At 43.6% G+C, this 19,877-nt stretch overlaps 1 protein-coding gene across 1 annotated transcript in view; it reads left to right on the top strand.

Moving 5' to 3' along the window:
• The first annotated feature begins 1,510 nt into the window (after positions 1 to 1,510).
• LOC141110686 (interferon regulatory factor 3-like) overlaps positions 1,511 to 19,877 on the top strand; it is a 50,298-nt gene continuing 31,931 nt past the window's right edge. Inside the window, exons 1-4 of the mRNA XM_073602185.1 lie at positions 1,511 to 1,653; positions 11,575 to 11,773; positions 15,635 to 15,812; positions 18,632 to 18,726. Coding sequence (XP_073458286.1) covers positions 11,609 to 11,773; positions 15,635 to 15,812; positions 18,632 to 18,726 — 438 coding nt within the window. The 5' untranslated portion in view covers positions 1,511 to 1,653; positions 11,575 to 11,608. The remainder of the gene's footprint in view (positions 1,654 to 11,574; positions 11,774 to 15,634; positions 15,813 to 18,631; positions 18,727 to 19,877) is intronic.

The following is a 19,877-nucleotide window of genomic DNA, read 5'->3' as shown; positions in this document are numbered from 1 at the left end:
GAACGGCATACCCGTGGCTTTACTTCAGAGCTCTGTGCCATCGCTGTGACTCCTGCGTGCATGCGCGGGAGTGAAGTTATCACAGTTCGCCCATTCAAGCAGCCGCAGCCCATGTACCAGGAAGGAAGACCAGTTGAAAATGGAGGCCTCTGCAGCGGTCAGAGTGCACCGCTGGAGGGCTTTGTTTCAAGGTAAGTTTTTCATAACCTGCTAGCATGCAATACATACTACCACGCTATGGGGGTTATTTACTAAAGGAAAATCCACTATGCACTGTAAGTGCACTTGGAGGTAAAGTCGATGTAGATCTGAGGGGGACATGCAAGGAAAATAAAAAACAGCATTTTAGCTTGCACATGATTGGATTATAAAATCAGCAGAGCTTCCACTCATTTCAGATCTACCCCTCAGATTAAGAGAGGCTGCACTTCCAAGTGCACTTGCAGTGCAAAGTGGATTTGCCTTTCGTAAATAACACCTATGTCTTTACTTTGCAGGGAGAAAAATTTTTTATTTTTTTTTATTTTAAAAGTTTACTACCTCTTTAGAAAATGGTCCAGAATTCACGTGATTAAAACAAGCTCATAACTGTGCACTTTTACTGCGCTGTGTTTTTATAAAGAGAACCTGCCCCCTGTCTATGCTATCACACAGGGGGCTTGTTATCCCTAAAGTTATTTTTTTTAAAAAGGGCAAAAAATGTATATTATGATAATATAAAGCAACTCTATTGCTCCTGGCACACACATGTATGAAAACAGCGATTGCGCCACAATTTGCTCAATGCATCCCCATCTTTTATATTTTACCAACAAATTGGGTGTTATGTTGTGTTTGTGTGAATTCAAATTTTTGTGTTTTTTTTTTTTTTTTTTTACAGAAAATATACATTTGATAAACAGTTTTGCTAATATCATGCAACATAAAAAATACAACTATCGTCATTTTACTCTTCTTTCAGAAATAATATAATTGTTTGGGGGTTTTATGCAATTTTCCATGAAAAAAATATGTAGTGTGTGAAAAATTTAAAAAATTGCTATGGACGTGAAGAAATTTATTTGAGTGTATTTTTACAGCAAATATTGATTGGATAAACAGGTATGCAAAATAAAAACATTTAATTACCACAATTGAATTCTGTAAGTCAGAAAATATATAATGTTTTGTGCCTTAAAATTAATTTTCATGTAAAAAAATTGCCTTAAAAAAAAAAAAGAAAAAATGGTTAAAGACCACAGCTTAGAAAAACAAGGCAAATGTACAAATAAAATGTTTTCAGACCAATTCAAGGTTATCCTGAAATTAGTTTGAGATGTATGAGAAAAGTTAAAAATATTTTCACATTGACATTTTACATAAATGTAAAAACTGCTACATAACATTTGAATCAATTGCAATGCTACATTCCAAGTGCATCTAGAAAGCAAGAAAACTCAGAAGCAATTGTCTTTGTTCTTTTTCTTTTCTCTATTTTTCTGCACACATCTCAGGGAAATCCACAATGAGATCACTGTGTTTAGCCAACCAGATTGAAGCTGTGCAGTGACAGGGGCGGCCCAAAGAGGAAGGAGTTTACAGTAATTGAAACTGAAACCATAACCACCTCTGAGAGCTGAAGCAACCGTCTGCTGTCCACGCTAAGCTTTCAAGGTAAGATTGTATTATTATTATAAAATCAAAAAATATTTTCCATTAAGGGAACACTGATCTGATCTTTGTTCATGTATGCGGTTAAGCCTTTTGGAAAAATATTCTTTGATCACATGTTAGAAGGCAGCTGCATTCATCTGTACATGTTACAGACTAAATCTGTCCATTCATATCAAATGACAGCAGAACATTCGAGCAGGATCCAAATAATTGAAGTTGACTTTTTGGCCAGCTGTAAATATAATCAGGCGTGCTTAAAGAGGAGCTTCATTCAGATGTGTGCAAATTAATTGTTAGCAACTACAAAAACTGTAGCTGCTGACTTTTATCCACTTGCCTACTCAGCGCTTTCAACCCTTTCCTGCCCAGGCAAATTTTCAGCATTCCGTGCTGTCGCTCTTTGAATGACAATTGCGTGGGTAGTGCTACACCTTAAAAATATGTGGAAAAAGTTGCGCTACTGGTGAGACAAAGAAAAATACAAATCAGCAGCTAGCATCAACATTGTGATAAATTGTGTATAAAAATAAAAAATATAAAATACAGCGCTTATGAGAACACATACTCCCCAGGATGACCCTTATGCCGCGTACACACGACTGGACTTTACGGCATACTTGGTCCGGCGGACCGGAGTCCAGCGGACAATTCGATCGTGTGTGGGCTCCAGCGGACTTTTTTTCACCAAAAGTTCGACGGACCTAGAAATGAAACATGTTTCAAATCTTTCTGACGGACTCGAGTCCGGTCGAAAAGCCTGCTCGTCTGTATGCTAATCCGACGAACAAAAACCGACGCTAGGGCAGCTATTGGCTACTGGCTATGAACGTCCTTGTTTTAGTCCGGTTGTACGTCATCACGTACGAATCGGTCGGACCCGTTCCTCCCTCCCTCCTGAAAGGTGCCAAATGGGGTGCCGGAGGGGAGGAGGAGACAAATATCACTACTTGGGTCTTTTTTTGTATGCAAAACAAACAAAAAAAAGACCAATAATGCTGCGTAAAAACTGTTTTTCTTAGTTTCTGTTTTTAAATGTTGCAAATAAGTAATTTTTCTCCTTCATTAATGTGTGCTGATGAGGCTGCACTGATGGGCACTAATAGGCGGAGCTAATGGGCACTGATAGGCAGCACTGATGGGCATCACTGAGTGGCACTGATAGGCAGTACTAATGAGGAAACACTGATAGGTGGCACTGATAGGCAGTACTGATGAGGACACACTGATAGGTGGCACTGATAGGCAGTACTGATGAGGACACACTGATAGGTGGCACTGATAGGCAGTACTGATGAGGACACACTGATAGGTGGCACTGATAGGCAGTACTGATGAGGACACACTGATAGGTGGCACTGATAGGCAGTACTGATGAGGACACACTGATAGGTGGCACTGATAGGCAGTACTGATGAAGACACACTGATAGGTGGCACTGATAGGCAGTACTGATGAGGACACACTGATAGGTGGCACTGATAGGCAGTACTGATGAGGACACACTGATAGGTGGCACTGATAGGCAGTACTGATGAGGACACACTGATAGTGAGGCATTGATAGGCAGCACTGACGAGGAGACGCTGATAGGTTCCACTCATAGGCAGTACTGATGAGGACACACTGATAGTGGGGCACTGATAGGCAGCACTGATGGGCACTGATAGGCAGTACTGATGAGGACACACTGATAGGTGGCACTGATAGGCAGTACTGATGAGGACACACTGATAGGTGGCACTGATAGGCAGTACTGATGAGAACACATTGATAGTGAGGCATTGATAGGCAGCACTGACGAGGAGACACTGATAGGTTCCACTGATAGGCAGTACTGATGAGGACACACTGATAGTGGGGCACTGATAGGCAGCACTGATGGGCACTGATAGGCAGCACTGATGAGGACACACTGATAGGTGGCACTGATAGGCAGTACTGATGAGGACACACTGATAGGTGGCACTGATAGGCAGTACTGATGAGGACACACTGATAGGTGGCACTGATAGGCAGTACTGATGAAGACACACTGATAGGTGGCACTGATAGGCAGTACTGAAGAGGACACACTGATAGTGAGGCATTGATAGGCAGCACTGACGAGGAGACACTGATAGGTTCCACTGATAGGCAGTACTGATGAGGACACACTGATAGTGGGGCACTGATAGGCAGCACTGATGGGCACTGATAGGCAGCACTGATGAGGAGACACTGATAGGTGGCACTGATAGGCAGTACTGATGAGGACACACTGATAGTGAGGCACTGATAGGCAGCACTGATGAGGAGACACCGATAGTGAGGCACTGATAGGCAGCACTGATGGGCACTGATAGGCAGCACTGATGGGCACTGTTGAGGCTGCACTGATAATCAGGACACTAGAAGTCCCCTGTCACACTTGCCGGTTACCAGCTCTCCTCTCCTCACGCTGTAACAGCGCTCGAGGACAGGAAATGCTGATAATCGTCAAGCTTATTTACATGTGATCGGCTTTGATTTGTCTTTTACCCTGATCTGTGATCAGCTGTGTCCTAAGTTCACAGTGATCACAGAGCTTGCCAGATGCCTGCCACAGCGGAGGGCCTAGTTCTGGGAGGACATCAATTGACGCCCTCCCAGAACTGGACAAGCACACTGTAGCCGTCTTTTGGCTATAGCGCAATCAAGAACTGGTTAATAAACAGACATTCACCTGCCCAAGATCCTGCCCGGGGGGAGAAGACAATCCGAGCAGAAGTGGGAGCGAGTACCTGTCAAAACTAGGTACCCCCCCCCAAAAAAAATAATCCAAATATGGCAGAGGAGGGGGGAGGAGGAGGAAGAGTGGATCGTTCCTCTTTGGGTGAAGTTCTACTTTAAATTGCCAAAGGATTAATTTGTTTGTATAGCCAAACTTTTTCTTTGTTTTTCCCTATCATTTTAATTTTTTGCACTCTGTGTCTCACTGGGGAGATTTCCCTTCACTTCCTTTCAAGAGATGCAACAGAAAATAAGAGGAAATATCCCCATAGTAAGGGATTCCCCTTCTAAAGCTTCCTATGTTGCAGAAAAGGTTTAATATTGAAAAATACAAAATAACAATCTCGCTAATCAATTAATCAAATATATATATATATATATATATATATATATATATATATATATATATATATATATATATATATATATATACTGTATTAAGTGCTATGACACACTAAAAAATAAAGTGCAATGTGCCGAAATCGATAAACGACAAATCCACTGATTAAATAAATAAGTCTAATGAACATATAATCGCACTGATGAATTAAATGTACTGAGTGTTGCAACACACTAAAAAGAGCATAGAAAGTGCAATGTGCAAGAAAAATAAATACCAGATCCACCGAATTAATAAATAAATAAGTCCATAACATAATATCAAAAAGTCCAAGATGAATAGATGTGTATTCCTCCACAAGGTGATAAATACTGAATCTTCCGTGACACACCACAAGTAGTAATCAGGGGCTCTTACCGGATAGTAGAGACCACCTATCGCTAGGATGGTCAAACAAACAAGCAGAATAACCTCTGCGGGGTAATGGGGCAAAGCCCCTGAAGACATTAAAACAGCAGGTAAATCTTTCACTATAGCCTCCACTCACAGCGGTATCTCCAGATCATCCAAAGAAGTTTGATAGGGAGAAAGAAAGCTTCAATAGTGTGATACTATGCAAATAGTGTTTTATTGAAGAAAAAAGATGACTCTAGCATTGGGAGGAAACTATTTAATCTTAGGTTTCTAAAGAAGACACGTGGCCAGGGCCGACATCAGGGGGGTATAGCCATTACAACTGTAAGGGCCCGCCTGGGCCAGAAGAAGGCAGGATGGGTGAAGGGGACCACAGTGCAGAAACTGTGATCTCACAGTTTCTGCAGTTCTCATGTCACTGAGCTCAGGCATCGAGCTCTTTACTGCCACCTCTGGCTACTATGTGCATGTGCACCCCTCGTGTGACAGTGATCTGCCTGTACTATGCTTCTCAGCAACATGTCAGCTTTGTGAAAATGAGCTGGGACGTAGGAAGCCACAAGTAGGGGCTATGTAGGTAAGGGAGGGGGGCTGTTTGTGTACAGGGAGGGGCCAGAGGCTTGTGTGTGTACAGATTTGTGTATGTGGGGCTGCCATATATATATACAGGTGTATGTGTTGTGGCTGACATACAGTATCTCACAAAAGTGAGTACACCCCTCACATTTTTGTAAATATTTTATTATATCTTTTCATATGACAACACTGAGACCTGGTTCACACAGGGGTGACTTGTCAGGTGACTTAGCCGCCTGACAAGTCGCATTCCGTTCTGTACAATGGAACCGTTCTAATAAGAGCGACTCAAGTCGCTCCGACTTAGAAAAAGGTTCCTGTACTACTTTTGGTGCGACTTCAGGTGACTTGCATTGACTTCTATACAGAAGTCATTTTGCAAGTTGCCACTGAAGTCGTGTGTAGATCGCCTCTGTGAGTCGCGCTGCAAGTCATGCTGCCCCTGTGTGAACCGACTCTAAAGAAATGACACTTTGCTACATTGTAAAGTAGTGAGTGTACAGCTTGTATAACAGTGTAAATTTGCTGTCCCCTCAAAATAACTCAACACACAGCCATTAATGTCTAAACCGCTGGCAACAAAAATGAGTACACCCCTAAGTGAAAATGTCCAAATTGAGCCCAAAGTGTCAATATTTTGTGTGGCCACCATTATTTTCCAGCACTGCCTTAACCCTCTTGGGCATGGAGTTCACCAGAGCTTCACAGGTTGCCGCTGGAGTCCTCTTCCACTCCTCCATGACAACATCACGGAGCTGGTGGATGTTAAGGACCTTGCGCTCCTCCACCTTCTGTTTGAGGATGCCCCACAGATGGTCAATATGGTTTAAGTCTGGAGACATGCTTGGCCAGTCCATCACCTTTACCCTCAGTTTCTTTAGCAAGGCAGTGGTCATCTTGGAGATGTGTTTGGGTGTTGTTATCATGTTGGAATACTGCCCTGCGGCCCAGAGGGGATCATGCTCTGCTTCAGAAAGTCACAGTACATGTTGGCATTCATGGTTCCCTCAATGAACTGTAGTTCCCCAGTGCCAGCAGCACTCATGCAGCCCCAGATCATGACACTCCCACCACCATGCTTGACTGTAGGCAAGACACACTTGTCTTTGTACTCCTCACCTGGTTGCCGCCACACATGCTTGACACCATCTGAACCAAATAAGTTTATCTTTGTCTCATCAGACCACAGGTCATGGTTCCAGTAATCTATGTCCTTAGTCTGCTTGTCTTCAGAAAACTGTTTGCGGACTTTCTTGTGCATCACCTTTTGAAGAGGCTTCCTTCTGCGAGGACAGCCATGCAGAACAATTTGATGCAGTGTGCGGGGTATGGTCTGAGCACTGACAGGCTGACCCCCCACCCCTTCAACCTCTGCAGCAATGCTGGCAGCACTCATAAGTATATTTCCCAAAGACAACCTTTAGATATGAGCTGAGCACGTGCACGAAACTTCTTTGGTTGACCATGGCGAGGCCTGTTCTGAGTGGAACCTGTCCTGTTAAACCGCTGTATGGTCTTGGCCAGCCAGCTGCAGCTCAGTTTTAGGGTCTTGGCAATCTTAATACAGCCTAGGCCCTAGGCCATTTTTATGTAGAGCAACAATTGTTTTTTTCAGATCCTCAGAGAGTTATTTGCCATGAGGTGTCATGTTGAACTTCCAGTGACCAGTATGAGAGAGTGAGAGCGATAACACCAAATTTAACACACCTGCTCCCCTTTCACACATGAGACCTTGTACACTAACGAGTCACATGACACCGAGGAGAGAAAATGGTTAATTAGGCCCAATTTGGACAAATATCACTTAGGGATGTACTCACTTTTGTTGCCAGCGGTTTAGACATTAATGGCTGTGTGTTGAGTTATTTTGAGGGGACAGCAAATTTACACTGTTATACAAGCTGTACACTCACTACTTTACATTGTAGCAAAGTGTAATTTCTTCAGTGGTGTCACATGAAAAGATATAATAAAATATTTACAAAAATGTGAGGGGTGTACTCACTTTTGTGAGATACTGTACATACAGGTGTGTATGTGTGTGTGTGTGTGGGGGGGGCTGACATATATACAGGTGTGAGGGGGGCTGACAAATATACAGGTTTGGAGGGGGGGGGGGGGGCTGACAAATATACAGGTGTGTGGGGGGGGCTGACATATATACAGAATTGAGGGGGAGGCTGAGTGCGTAAAGGTGAGGTGGCTGGTGTGCGGATTCGGTAGGATGGCCCATAGGCAAGCCCTGGGGAATGTTGGTGGTCAGGCTCGGGGGGGAGGGGGGGCAGGCCTAAAGCTGTGAAAGGGGCCCAAAAATTTCTGATGGCTGCCTTGCACGCGGCCACACAATAAAGTTGGACGAGAAGCGGTTCAATCTTAAACTGTGTAAGGGATTCCTTACTGTTAGACCCCTTTCACACTGGGGTGGTTTGCAGGCGGTATTGTGCTAACAATACCGCCTGCAAACCGCCCCTAAACAGCCTCCGCTGTTTGTTCAGTGTGAAAGCCCAAGGGCTTTCACACTGAAGCGGTGCGCAGGCAGGGCGGTGAAAAAAGTCCTGCAAACCGCTTTTTTGGAGCGGTGAAGGAGCGGTGTATTCACCGCTCCTAAACCGCTCCTGCCCATTGAAATCAATGGGACAGCGCGGCTATACCGCTGCAATACCGCGGCTATAGCCGCGCTGTACGAGGGATTTTAACCCTTTTTCGGCCGCCAGCGGGGGTTAAAACCGCACCGCTAGCGGCTGAATACAGCTGCAAGAACGACGGTACAGCAGCGCTAAAAATAGCGCTGTTGTACCGCCGACGCCCCCACCGCCCCAGTGTGAAAGGGGCCTTAGAGCAGTGAGGATGTAGCACTTCTTTCCAAAGTTGGTGATGTCAGCAGGGAGTATAGATAATATAAAAAAAATGTTCTTAATGAACACAATGTACAGGGATATGGAAAATGGCAGTGACAAAAAAAAAAAACAACACACACTCTCAGGCTGAATTGGACGGACAGGTATCTTTATTTAACCACTTCAGCCCTGGAATGATTTACCCCCTTCCTGACCAAGCCCTTTTTTGCGATACAGCACTGCGTCACTTTAACTGACAAGTGCGCAGTCAAGCGATGTTGTACCCTAACAAAATTGACGTTCTTTTTTTACCACAAATAAAGCTTTCTTTTGATGATATTTGATTACCTCTGCGGTTTTTATTTTTTGCGCTATAAACAAAAAAAAGCAAACATTTAAAAAAAAAAAAGCAATATTTTTTACTTTTTGCTATAATAAATAACCCCAAAAAATGTATTAAAAAAAACAAATTTCTTCCTCAGTTTAGGCCGATATGTATTCTTCTACATGTTTTCGGTAAAAAAAAAATCGCAATAAGCGTATATTGATCGGTTTGCGAAAAAGTTATCGCGTCTACAAAATAGGGGATAGATTTATGGCATTTTTATTATAATTTTTTTTATTAGTAATGGCGGCAATCTGCGATTTTTATCGTGACTGTGTCATTGCAGCGGACAGATCGGACACTTTTGACACTATTTTGGGACCATTGTCATCTATACAGCGTTCAGTGCTATAAAAATGCACTGATTACTGTGTAAATGTCACTGGCAGGGAAGGGGTTAAACACTAGGGGGCGATCAAGGGGTCAAGTGTGTTCCCTGGGTGTGTTCTAACTGTAGGGGGGGTGGGCTCACTAGAACATGACAGAGATCACGGCTCCCAATCACTGGGAGCAGTAGATCCCTATCATGTTGCTAGGCAAAACAGGGAAATGCCTTGTTTACATAGGCATCTCCCCCTTCTGCCTCTCCGTGCCAGGATCGCGAGCCACCGGCAGACATCGAGTCCGTGGGACCCGCGGGCACGCGTGCCCGCTAGCCGCCGCCGAAGCGACATACGGGTTTGTGATTTCGCGCACCCTTGCAAATTTGCCGACGTATATCGGCGTAAGACGGTTGGCAAGTGGTTAACCTTACCAAGGAAGGAACTCGCCAGAAAAGGATGTTCCTTCCTGTATGTAGCATGGGCTACAAACAGTAAATTATTGATTCACCAAGCTGGCCAAAAGTAAAAGCTGGCCATACAAGGATCGAAGTTAGGCCAGTTCAGTAGACCAGCTGAATTTCGATCCATGTGTGGCCACTGTAGATGAACAGAAGTCAATCTACCAAGCAACTTCTGTTCAACCACCCTGACAGAATATTATCGCTCAATCATTGCCGCAGGAAATAGGCTAAAGAACTGATCTGTGTATTCTGAAAGCAGGGTTGTTTGTGGATGGGGGAATAAGGTCATTTTTTTCATTCAACCGACTGGTTGAACAAACAAAACTGACGCCCGTATAGGTAGCTTTATTGTGTAAAGTAATCGAATTACTGGAACTCTTCTTTAAGGCTTTCATACATGGCTTAAATTTCTGCCAATTCATGCTGATTCTGCCAAAATTCGAACCAAGGGTTCCCCTGATTGCACTACCTGGCTAAACAAAAGTTGATTGTTCAAAGGGTCCGGCAGAAAATTTGGAGCCAAGCAGCAGCTGCATCTTATTAGATGTACTGTAGGCACTGTTCAAGTATTCTAACTGGAGTCAGCTGTTATATAACAACAGCCAGCAGGGGAGATTCATAGATCCCTGTTGTTACCCTCAGGGTGAAATTTAAAAAATCTGGAAGTGTATGTCTAGCTTTGACATCGAACCATTTTTCCACAATGGAAGATTTCCATTACTGCTTACTCTGGTGGCAACTCTAAAATGTTGGCTTTTCCCATCACTTTATGTCTTGGCAACAATGGTCAATATTTTGATTGAAGGGGTGAGCTTTCCCAAAGGGGTCCCAGGTAGCAATGAAGACCTGGAAGTAGAAGAGGCACTGCAGTTAAATTATCAGTAGACTAATCTGATTGCAATAATGCACAGTGGCTCTGGTAAGGCCATTCTTAACAAAGGCTGGGCCTCCCTTAATCAAGGGGCCTAGAATAGAAAATTCAAGTGTACAAAGTACAATGAGTAAGGTCTAAGAATCCTAAAGCTGGGTAGACACTAGAAGTCTCTTTTCGCTCAACCCAGCGGGCTGGAAAAAAAAATATGGAGAGATCCCTATACTAACACAAGCGTTGTGGTGATCTCCCCTGATGTGCTGTTGTATTCTGAAAGGGGGAATGCCCAACCGCCAAAACACACTGATCAGCGCTCACAGCCATTGGGTGCCAGCGCTTGTCAGATGCTAGTCGGATGCTGGTTTTCCAGGATGCCCGTTCGACAGAAGCAGAAGAACAGATAGCCTAACCAGCCGATTTCTACCATTTTTTAGCCTTTAGACTTGTAATATTAACATTTGATCACAGAAACACAATGTAGAACAGTCAACAAATTTCTGGGGTTCATGCATCTCCCTCTTCTTTAGAGCTTAAGAATGGTGGGTACATTTGAGGAAATGAGTGTTCCATAAAAAAAGTGGCTATAACCAGGATCAGCAGATAAGATCCAATATGAATACAGCAAATAATTAATTCCTGGTGACTGTGCCACCCTTTATATTGATCCATCATGCTTAAGCCCTGAGGAAGGGGGAAATCCTTGAAACCTGAAATGGCTCGATGTTCCCATTTTTTTTAAACAAATATCAATATTAAGAGCTTTTGGGCAGTCAGACCTTTTGTTTGGGAATCTCATTGGACTTTGTTCAAAACTGTAGGAGAATTCTGAGACATTGGTTCCCAGCGTAGAGAAAGCTAAGGACCAGTGATGGAAATGGAACATTCTGAATCATCTATGGAGTTCTATGTTTAATATTTGTATGAATGTAAAAATATGGTTTACTAAGTAAAATCTCTTATGATCAGATTCCTTATACAGGAAAGCACACAGTTTGTGAGGATGAGCTTTCAGAAGCCACGTATAATTCCTTGGCTGGAAGAGCAGATCAACAGCCAGAGGTATCCAGGTCTCAGATGGACGAACTCGGAGCAGACACAGTTTGAGATACCATGGAAACATGGCCTAAGACAGGATAAATGTGAGGACGATGTGAAAATATTTGAGGTAAACTTGTCTCCTGACTTACACGAGGTGGGGGCTGCTGATGTTATTACCAAGTATGAAAGTAATAAGCTTATGAAAAAACGATATACCTGAAGTCAATGAATAACTTGCAAAGTCTGTGTTTTCCTATGCTCTTTGGAACTGTCCTATTACAAGGCTGCTGTACAATTTTTAGAATAAACCCAGCATCCTATATATGGTAATTAGTTTTACAAAAAATTTCTAATCCAAGTACCCAAAGATTTGAGAAAAAAGCAAGCTTGTGTGTCAGTTTTCGTTTGTGGGTAAGAACAAAGGATGCCAGACACCCAAAGCCAATCAGGATAGTGACCATCTTTGATGAAATGATCACTGGCAGCTGAAAGTTTCCCTCCCGTCGTCATTAAATTAATGTATGTTCTCAGCTGAGACTAGCCCAGAGAGAGGCAACCAGTAGGCAAAACTGAAAGCAGTCAGATTGTTTCTTCATGTCTGTCCATCCTCTAATATCTGTGCCCTTCCTAACACCTATAGGGCTTATACATATAGCCATTATTTCACAGCAAAAATTTTGTGTCAATTTTGTGACAAAGTATCCACATGTGTACCCATGGACGCATAAAAAAAAGCACCAGTATCACCTTACATTGAGGAAAACTGCTGCAAAGTTTTGGCGCTCCTGGCTGCCTAATGTGTCTTGAAAATGTTAAAAGAAAAATGCCCAGAAGAAAGCGCATCCCCGACTCTCATATACTTACCATACCCATGATCCTTTCCAGTTTCTTGTCCTCTGCAGCTGACACTGGCTGGGTCAGCAACGAGGGGAAGTGGCGATGTCACTCCCCCAGTCCAGTGCCCAGGAATAGGGACTGGCTCCTAGGCCCAGGCACCATCACAGAGGACCAGGTTACAAAAAAAAAAAGATATTTCAGTGTTTGGTAGATGCAGAAGGATTAAACAACCTGACAATTTCTTATAACTCTCAGAGACTTACTTGGTAAGGTATCTGCTCTTGAGTTCCTGAAACGGCACACTTAGTATGACCTCTGTAGCACTTATTCATGAAGAAGCTGCTGTTTCCTGGGTCCACTGTTCCCTGTGCCCACAACTCTGCAAGTAGTACCACACACTCTGACTTAACTGAGATGAAGAGGTAATATTTATTGCAAAATTATACAGTACCCCAACAGTTTAAAGGATAGGAAAATAGTAGGAATTTCTCAACAAATAGGTAAAACAATGGCAATAAGGATGTACAGTTGTTGACAAATGGGTGGAATAGAGAATAGTCCCTGAACCCTATACTAGGGGTAATCCAGCATAAAGGGAGTAGTACCACAATAGTAAAGCAAACTATATTAAACCCTTTTCCCCGCTGGCCAGCACGTTGGGTTCCAAATCTGATGTTGGAGCACTAATCATAAAGTTCTACCAAACACTGGTATAGGCACCTACACTGTGACCCACACGGGCAATGCTGTTCCTTTTAACAAGGTGTATTGGCCTTTCACTGACTCCTGTGGCAACAGATCACTTCTTTCCAGTCAATAACGGCAAAGTCTACAGCATTCTTTCCGAAAAATGGGCAGCAGGCTCAGTCAGCTAGAGTGATGATCTCAGGTATCAGAGAGTGTCCTCTGCAGTGCCTCTCCCTATCTCGGTGCAGTGGTAAGCTTCTCACGAGCAACCAGACACACACTTTCTCTCCCTTAATGTCCTCCTTGAATCTCCCAGAGCCCGGGAACAAACCTCCTCCTTTTCCTTCCCCCGAGAACTCCATTGACTCTGGAATCTGTAGTTCCTCTGCTTAGTCCACAAAGCAGGCATAGTCTGCATGGAAATACCTCTCTCAAAACCATCAGGTCCTCTCAGCATTCACAGCAGTTTAAGTAGTCCAGATCCTCTTCCTCTGTGTGGTGGGGGACTTACCAGGCTACACAAAGCCTTGTAACAACCACCTCCAATTACAGCTGTGCCTGTTCCTCTGTAAACATGGGCAGAGACAGCAGCAGAAACAATGAAACTGACAGCCAGATCAATGGCTTGATCCTAGACATTTGTTTGAATAGAAAGGGAGGCAGCTTTGTTGCAAACAAGTGTGCATTAAACATAACAAAGCATAGTGAAAAAATTGCTATCCTATAGTCCTAGAGTCCATACACTCTGAAGCGACACACCCACTTTTTCCACATATGTGTTTGGTAAGTGGTGCACATGGTACCCCACAAAGCCATCAAGATGTACCTTCCACTTACTTTCAAACATTGGCAACTCTAAATGAATGCAGCAGGAAATGCTGGAGCATACAGAATTTGGTGGGAAAACCCAAAACTCCCAGGTTGACATGAACAGAGTTGGGAATTATGACAGGGAGATCTCATTGTTGAAGTATTGAAGACACATGAGAAGCAAGGGTCTGACTCTATCCACCACTTATAAATAAAATATAATTTTTTGGTAGATTGTCAATGCTTTCTAAAAATTATAGGCAAACATGGCTTTCCCAAATGTAGACATTTGGTTAACCTGCACAGGGAATGTAGCAGCTGCAGTCTGATTGCTTGTTAAAGGCAACACAGGCAATTTGCCTCAGTTTATAACAGTAGTCTCCACATTTTCTAAACAAAGGACCAATTTACTGTGCTTCAGACTTCAGGGGGACCAGACCGTGGCCAGTGGGAGCAGAAACTGCCCCAGAATCAGTGTGAGCAGACCATGTGTCAGCCTTTGAGGTCAATTGAAGTAAAAAGTTATATAGCACCTGTGGTCAACAGGAGGAATAGGGCCCCATATTTGGCATTAGTAGAAGACACGCACCCACACTCACTCAGGTTGAACTGGATGGACTGGTGTCTTTATTCAACCTTACTAACTATGTAACTATGTATGTAACTATATGAATTCTACCCTATTACAGGTGTCAGTGGGAGGTATAGTGCCCAATTATTTACAGTATATCAGTGGAAGGGGTTATACCTCATTGTTGGTGCCAGTGGAAAGAATAGTGCGCCATTGTTGGTGTCAGTGGTAGGAAAAGTGCCCAATTGTTATTATCGGTGGGAGGAATTATGCCCTATAATTGGTGTCAGTGGAAGGATTAGTGTCCCATTGCTCGTGTCCGTGGGAAGAAAAGTATGACACTGTTTGTGTCAGTGGAAGGAATGGTACCTCACCGTTGGTGCCAGTGGATGGAATAGAACCTCATAGCAGTAGAAGGAACAGTGCCCTAAGGGTCTGAGAAGACAAGCAAAGGGCTGCAGTTTGGACACCACTGGTCTTTAAGAATCTTTATTTTTATTAGTTCTAAATTTGGTATATAAATATCACTAGAAGACTTATGACTCAATAACTCATTATTAGTTGATTATGTCCTGTTACATTTCAAGCACCACTTTATGCATGGACATACCGCCTTCGACCTTGGTCCATCCAGCTAGTATGGTGACCTGCTGAATAGGAGCCCTCCACAGACAGCTTAACTCTCCAAAAGGATATGGCAGTTTATTCCAGTGTAGTTTTACTTGTTAAAATGCAATACATGGAGACAAAGAGACAATAATCTTCTAAGCTTTGTGCCCACTATGTTGGCTGGTAGGTTACTGAGGGAACACGAACAAGAAGAAGAAGAAGAAGAAAGGGGTCTATCTAGGTACTATGCAAACTAGCCCCAACATATAGGGAAACTTGAATATACCATTTTGGACTTCAGTAATAACAAGTTGCAGTTACACAGAATTTCCACTTGATGTCACCACAAAACATTTATACATGCATAATGAAATCCAATGCAACAGTGGTGGATACATAAGTGTTTCATAACATTTATCATATTTGCACTTTTGCGGAAAAAATTAAGCAATAAATTGTTTCCTTGTTCCTCAGGCCTGGGCTATGGCCAGTGGTAGCTATAACCCCAACACAGACACAGCAAACCCAGCGGTATGGAAAAGGAATTTTCGCTCTGCTCTTAATAGAAAGAGTGAGATCCGTGTGTTCAAGGATAACAGCTCAGATTCTACTAACCCACATAAAATCTACGAGTTCAACAGAGTGGCCTCTGGTAAGTATAACTGGAACATTTCCATATTCTGTCGTGTTCCTTACTTTAACTATAGGTACATTTTTTTTTTAATGGAGACCTACTCTTAGAAAACTAAATGTCATCCAGATAGGACTGATGTCTACTTTAAAGTCCAACCCCAGGCTCATTGCTACCCATTGACCCTTTACTCGATGTGAGGCCCTCTCGCCAGCATCTTATTATTTTCTTTATTTACCTTTTTATGATGCCTTCTGGTTGGTCTTGTGATGATCTGGGTCCTCTTCCTCCTTGTTCTTGTCCTGGCGGCGGGTGGTCCTGCATGATGCAGAAAGCAGTGCTGATCTAATGACACCAGCATAGCTCACTGCACGACGTCCTGCACTCACAGTCTTTCCTCAGTCCTCCAGGTGACGCTGGGCATTATTCAGCCTGGAAGAATGTGGACATCTTGTGGCTAGGGGCTACGTTGGGGACAGTTTTGGATTTGTGGCTTGTTCACACCACAATGAACATGAATATACACAGAGAATACACGCATATTGATGTGCGATTTGTAACGCATCATGCTGTATTTCATAGTTGCCAACATTGTAAAAAAAAAAAGTGGGACGCTTTTTTGGCTGTAGGCGGAGCCGTACAATAATTAGGGGGCGGGGTATTCATTTGTAGGCGTGGTTTAGGAAACATATACAAGTGCGGGCGTGGTTTACGTGAAATAGTGGGCGTGGCTTTAATGGGCATGGCTCAAGAGGGTGTGTTTAGAGTCTGAGATGAATGAGGGATGGAGAGGGAAAGGGGGGAGAGGGAAAGGGGGAGAGGGGGAAGAGGGGGAAAGGGGGAGAGGGAAATGAGGAGACAGCAGCCCCAGATCCTACACAATAAAAATATGTGTATTCTAGAAAGTTTAACAATCAGCAGATAAAGATACTCCAAACACCTGGTGTTAGCATTTCAATCATCCTGATACCATGGTTGTTATGGTGTCAGGATGATTGAAGTGCATACAATGTCTCTGCCGGTCGCGGACCTCTAGTGGCGGCGGCGAAAATCCGTGAAGAACCGGATTTCTCGGGACACTTACCAGGACACAACAAATTCGGGAATGGAGTCTAAATCCCGGGAATGTCCCGGGAAATCCGGGACAGTTGGCAACTATGGTATTTTACTGCATGTTAAACTGTGATTTACATGTGTTTTTTTTTTTCTGTACAGGCCACATCAAGGTTTGAGATCTCAACTTGTTTTTCTTATTATTATAATAGGTGCAATTGTATTGCTGCGTGTTAAAATGTGTTTGTGTGCGATGCAGACATGCTGCATTTTTATACAACACAATGCAACACACCTATATAGAGTAAACAGGGCACAAAGAAAACAGTTGTTTTCTTTGTGTCCTTGAGCCTGCATCAGCACAGCCTAATGGACATGGTGTGAAAAAGCCCTGAAGGTGAGTGTGGACAGAAAACTAAATTAACATGGAGTTGAGCTTTAAGCTGTTATTACTGCTTTTCCAACTTCTTCTCTAAGCCTCAGTTCACACTAGAATGCGGTGCGGAAAACCCACGTTCCGTGCGCGTTTTCTGCACCACATTCAAATCGCACTGCCCCTGCGATCTGCAGCAGGTGTCAGTGCAATTTTAACCACTTCAGCTTCAGAAGATTTACCCCCCTTCATGACCAAGCCATTTTTTGCGATACGGCACTGTGTTACTTTAACTGACAATTGTAAAGTCGTGCGACGCTGTACCCAAATAAAATAAATAAATATGTCCTTTTTTTTCCACAAATGGAGCTTTCTTTTGACACTAATACAGTGATCAGTGCTAAAAATATGCACTGTCACTGTACTAATGACGCTGGCTGGGAAGGGGTTAACACCAGGGGCGATCAAAGGGTTAAATGTGTGCCTAGCTAGTGATTATGTGTACAGTGTGGCAGGTGCTTTTACTAGGTGAAGGCATGGATCCGTGTCCCTACAGGAACAGAGGATTCATGCCTTCCATACTGACAGACAGTGGCAGCTGGTGGAATATTTTTTTGGGGGGGGGGCAATCTGTCCGCTGCCGCCACCCGAACCCCCCCAGCCATAAGCCCACCCTTTTTTTAAGCCAATTATAGCATCAGGCTCTAATCTTGTGCTTCTAAAAATAAAAACCCCATTGGAATCCATGTGTCCAGCGCCCTGCATGTAGATTAGGGGCTGGGCGCATGGATTGGGGGGACAGCTCCCCTGCACCCCATATGGACGGGCCACCTCTGCTGACAGAACAGCAATCTGCCTTGTTTACATAGGCAGACTGTTGTTCTGCCTCTGTAACGAACGATCAGCGGTTGCCTGCGGACATCGAGTCCGCGGTACCCGCAGATCAGCTCCCGCTATGTATAATCACTTAGACCCCTTTCACACTGGGGCGGTTTGCAGTCGTTATTGCGTTAAAACGCTATTCGAGCGGTTTTAACCCTTTTTCGCCCGCCAGCGGGGGTTAAAACCGCACCGCTAGCAGCCGAATACAGCCGCAAAAGCGACGGTAAAACAGCGCTAAAAATAGCGCTGTTTTACCGCCGACGCCCCCACCGCCCCAGTGTGAAAGGAGCCTCAATGATTATATGTGCTCAGATTGCATCGTGCTGAATCGCATGTGAATTATACAGGGATGCGGTGCGGTTCCTGTGTGATTCATATGCGATTCATAGTGTGAACCGAGGCTAAAAGTTTTTTGTAAATTATGCAAATCCTAATAAAAGAAGTTGTAAATACACAGTATCCTTTTATTAGCTGTATGTAATATATATGTTTAGCATAAGACAGATACAATAATACCAATGTCCCATCACAGGTAATATCACCCCTGAAGATTTGTATTGCGGTGACAGTATCAGTCCATCTTCTCAACAACCTCCATTCAGTAGCCCAAGAAGCCAGTTCACTGTGGTTAGTAGATATACACCGGCAATTAAAATGTTTTCATCTTACCCATAAGGGTCCTTGCACATGGTACCGATCTATGAACATTAGATCACCCTGTGCACTGAAAGTGCACTTGGAAGTGCAGTCGCTGTAGATCTGAGGGGAAGATCTGAAATAAGGGGAATCTCTGCTGATTTTATCAGCCAATCATGTGCAAGCTAAAATGCTGTTTTTTATTTTCCTTGCATGTCCCCCTCAGATCTACAGCGACTGCACTTGAAAGTGCACTTGTAGTGCAAAGTGGATTTGCCTTTCATAAATAACCCCCAATCTATCTCTTTCCTTGCAGAAAGAGGGAAAAAAAGTGTGTGTAAAGTAAAATAAAAAAAAATAAATAGTGAAAAATAAAAGAAAAAAATAAAGAAAAAATACCCAGATCAAGGTTTGTGCCAAGGTTAGTGTTTGGGTCAAGTAAGGTCAAAGATAAGGGAAAGTATATTTTGGGCAAGATATTTTTTTCTTTTAATTAGCATCAGTGCTAGTTAGAGTACTTTCACACTGGCAGCGCCGGCCGTTAGCGCTAATGCGGCGCTCGTTTTAGCGGCGCTTTTGCAACACTTTTCGGCTGCTAGCGGGGCGATTTTTACCAAAATAAAAAAAGATTAGAAAAATTCCAGTTTTGCGGTGCTTTCAAAGCGCTTTTAAGGCACTTTCGTAACGCTGCCCATCTATTGCAATGGGCAGGGGGTTTTGGGAGCACTAAATACAGCGCTCCCAGCCCGCCCCAAAGATACTGCTTGCAGGATGCACCGCCCTGTTGTAAAAAGACACTGCACTGCATTGAACTGGAGGCGGTTTTCAGGCGCTTTTCAGAGGCTATTTCTAGTGCTAAAGCACCTAAAAACTGCCCCAGTGTGAAAGTAGTCTTATGCCCCGTACACACGATCGGACATTCCGACAACAATCCATCAGATTTTTTCCGACGGATGTTGGCTCAAACTTGTCTTGCATACGCACGGTCACACAAACTTGGTCGGAAATTCTGAACGTCAAGAACGCGGTGACGTACAACACGTACGATGACCCGAGAAAAATGAAGTTCTACAGCCAGTGCAGCTCTTCTGCTTGATTCCGAGCATGCGTGGCACTTTGTGCGTCAGAATTGTCTACACACG

Source organism: Aquarana catesbeiana, linkage group LG10 (genome assembly GCF_042186555.1).
Source record: "Aquarana catesbeiana isolate 2022-GZ linkage group LG10, ASM4218655v1, whole genome shotgun sequence".
In the NCBI taxonomy this organism is placed as follows: domain Eukaryota; kingdom Metazoa; phylum Chordata; class Amphibia; order Anura; family Ranidae; genus Aquarana; species Aquarana catesbeiana.
This window is presented reverse-complemented; position numbering and strand designations above follow the sequence as displayed.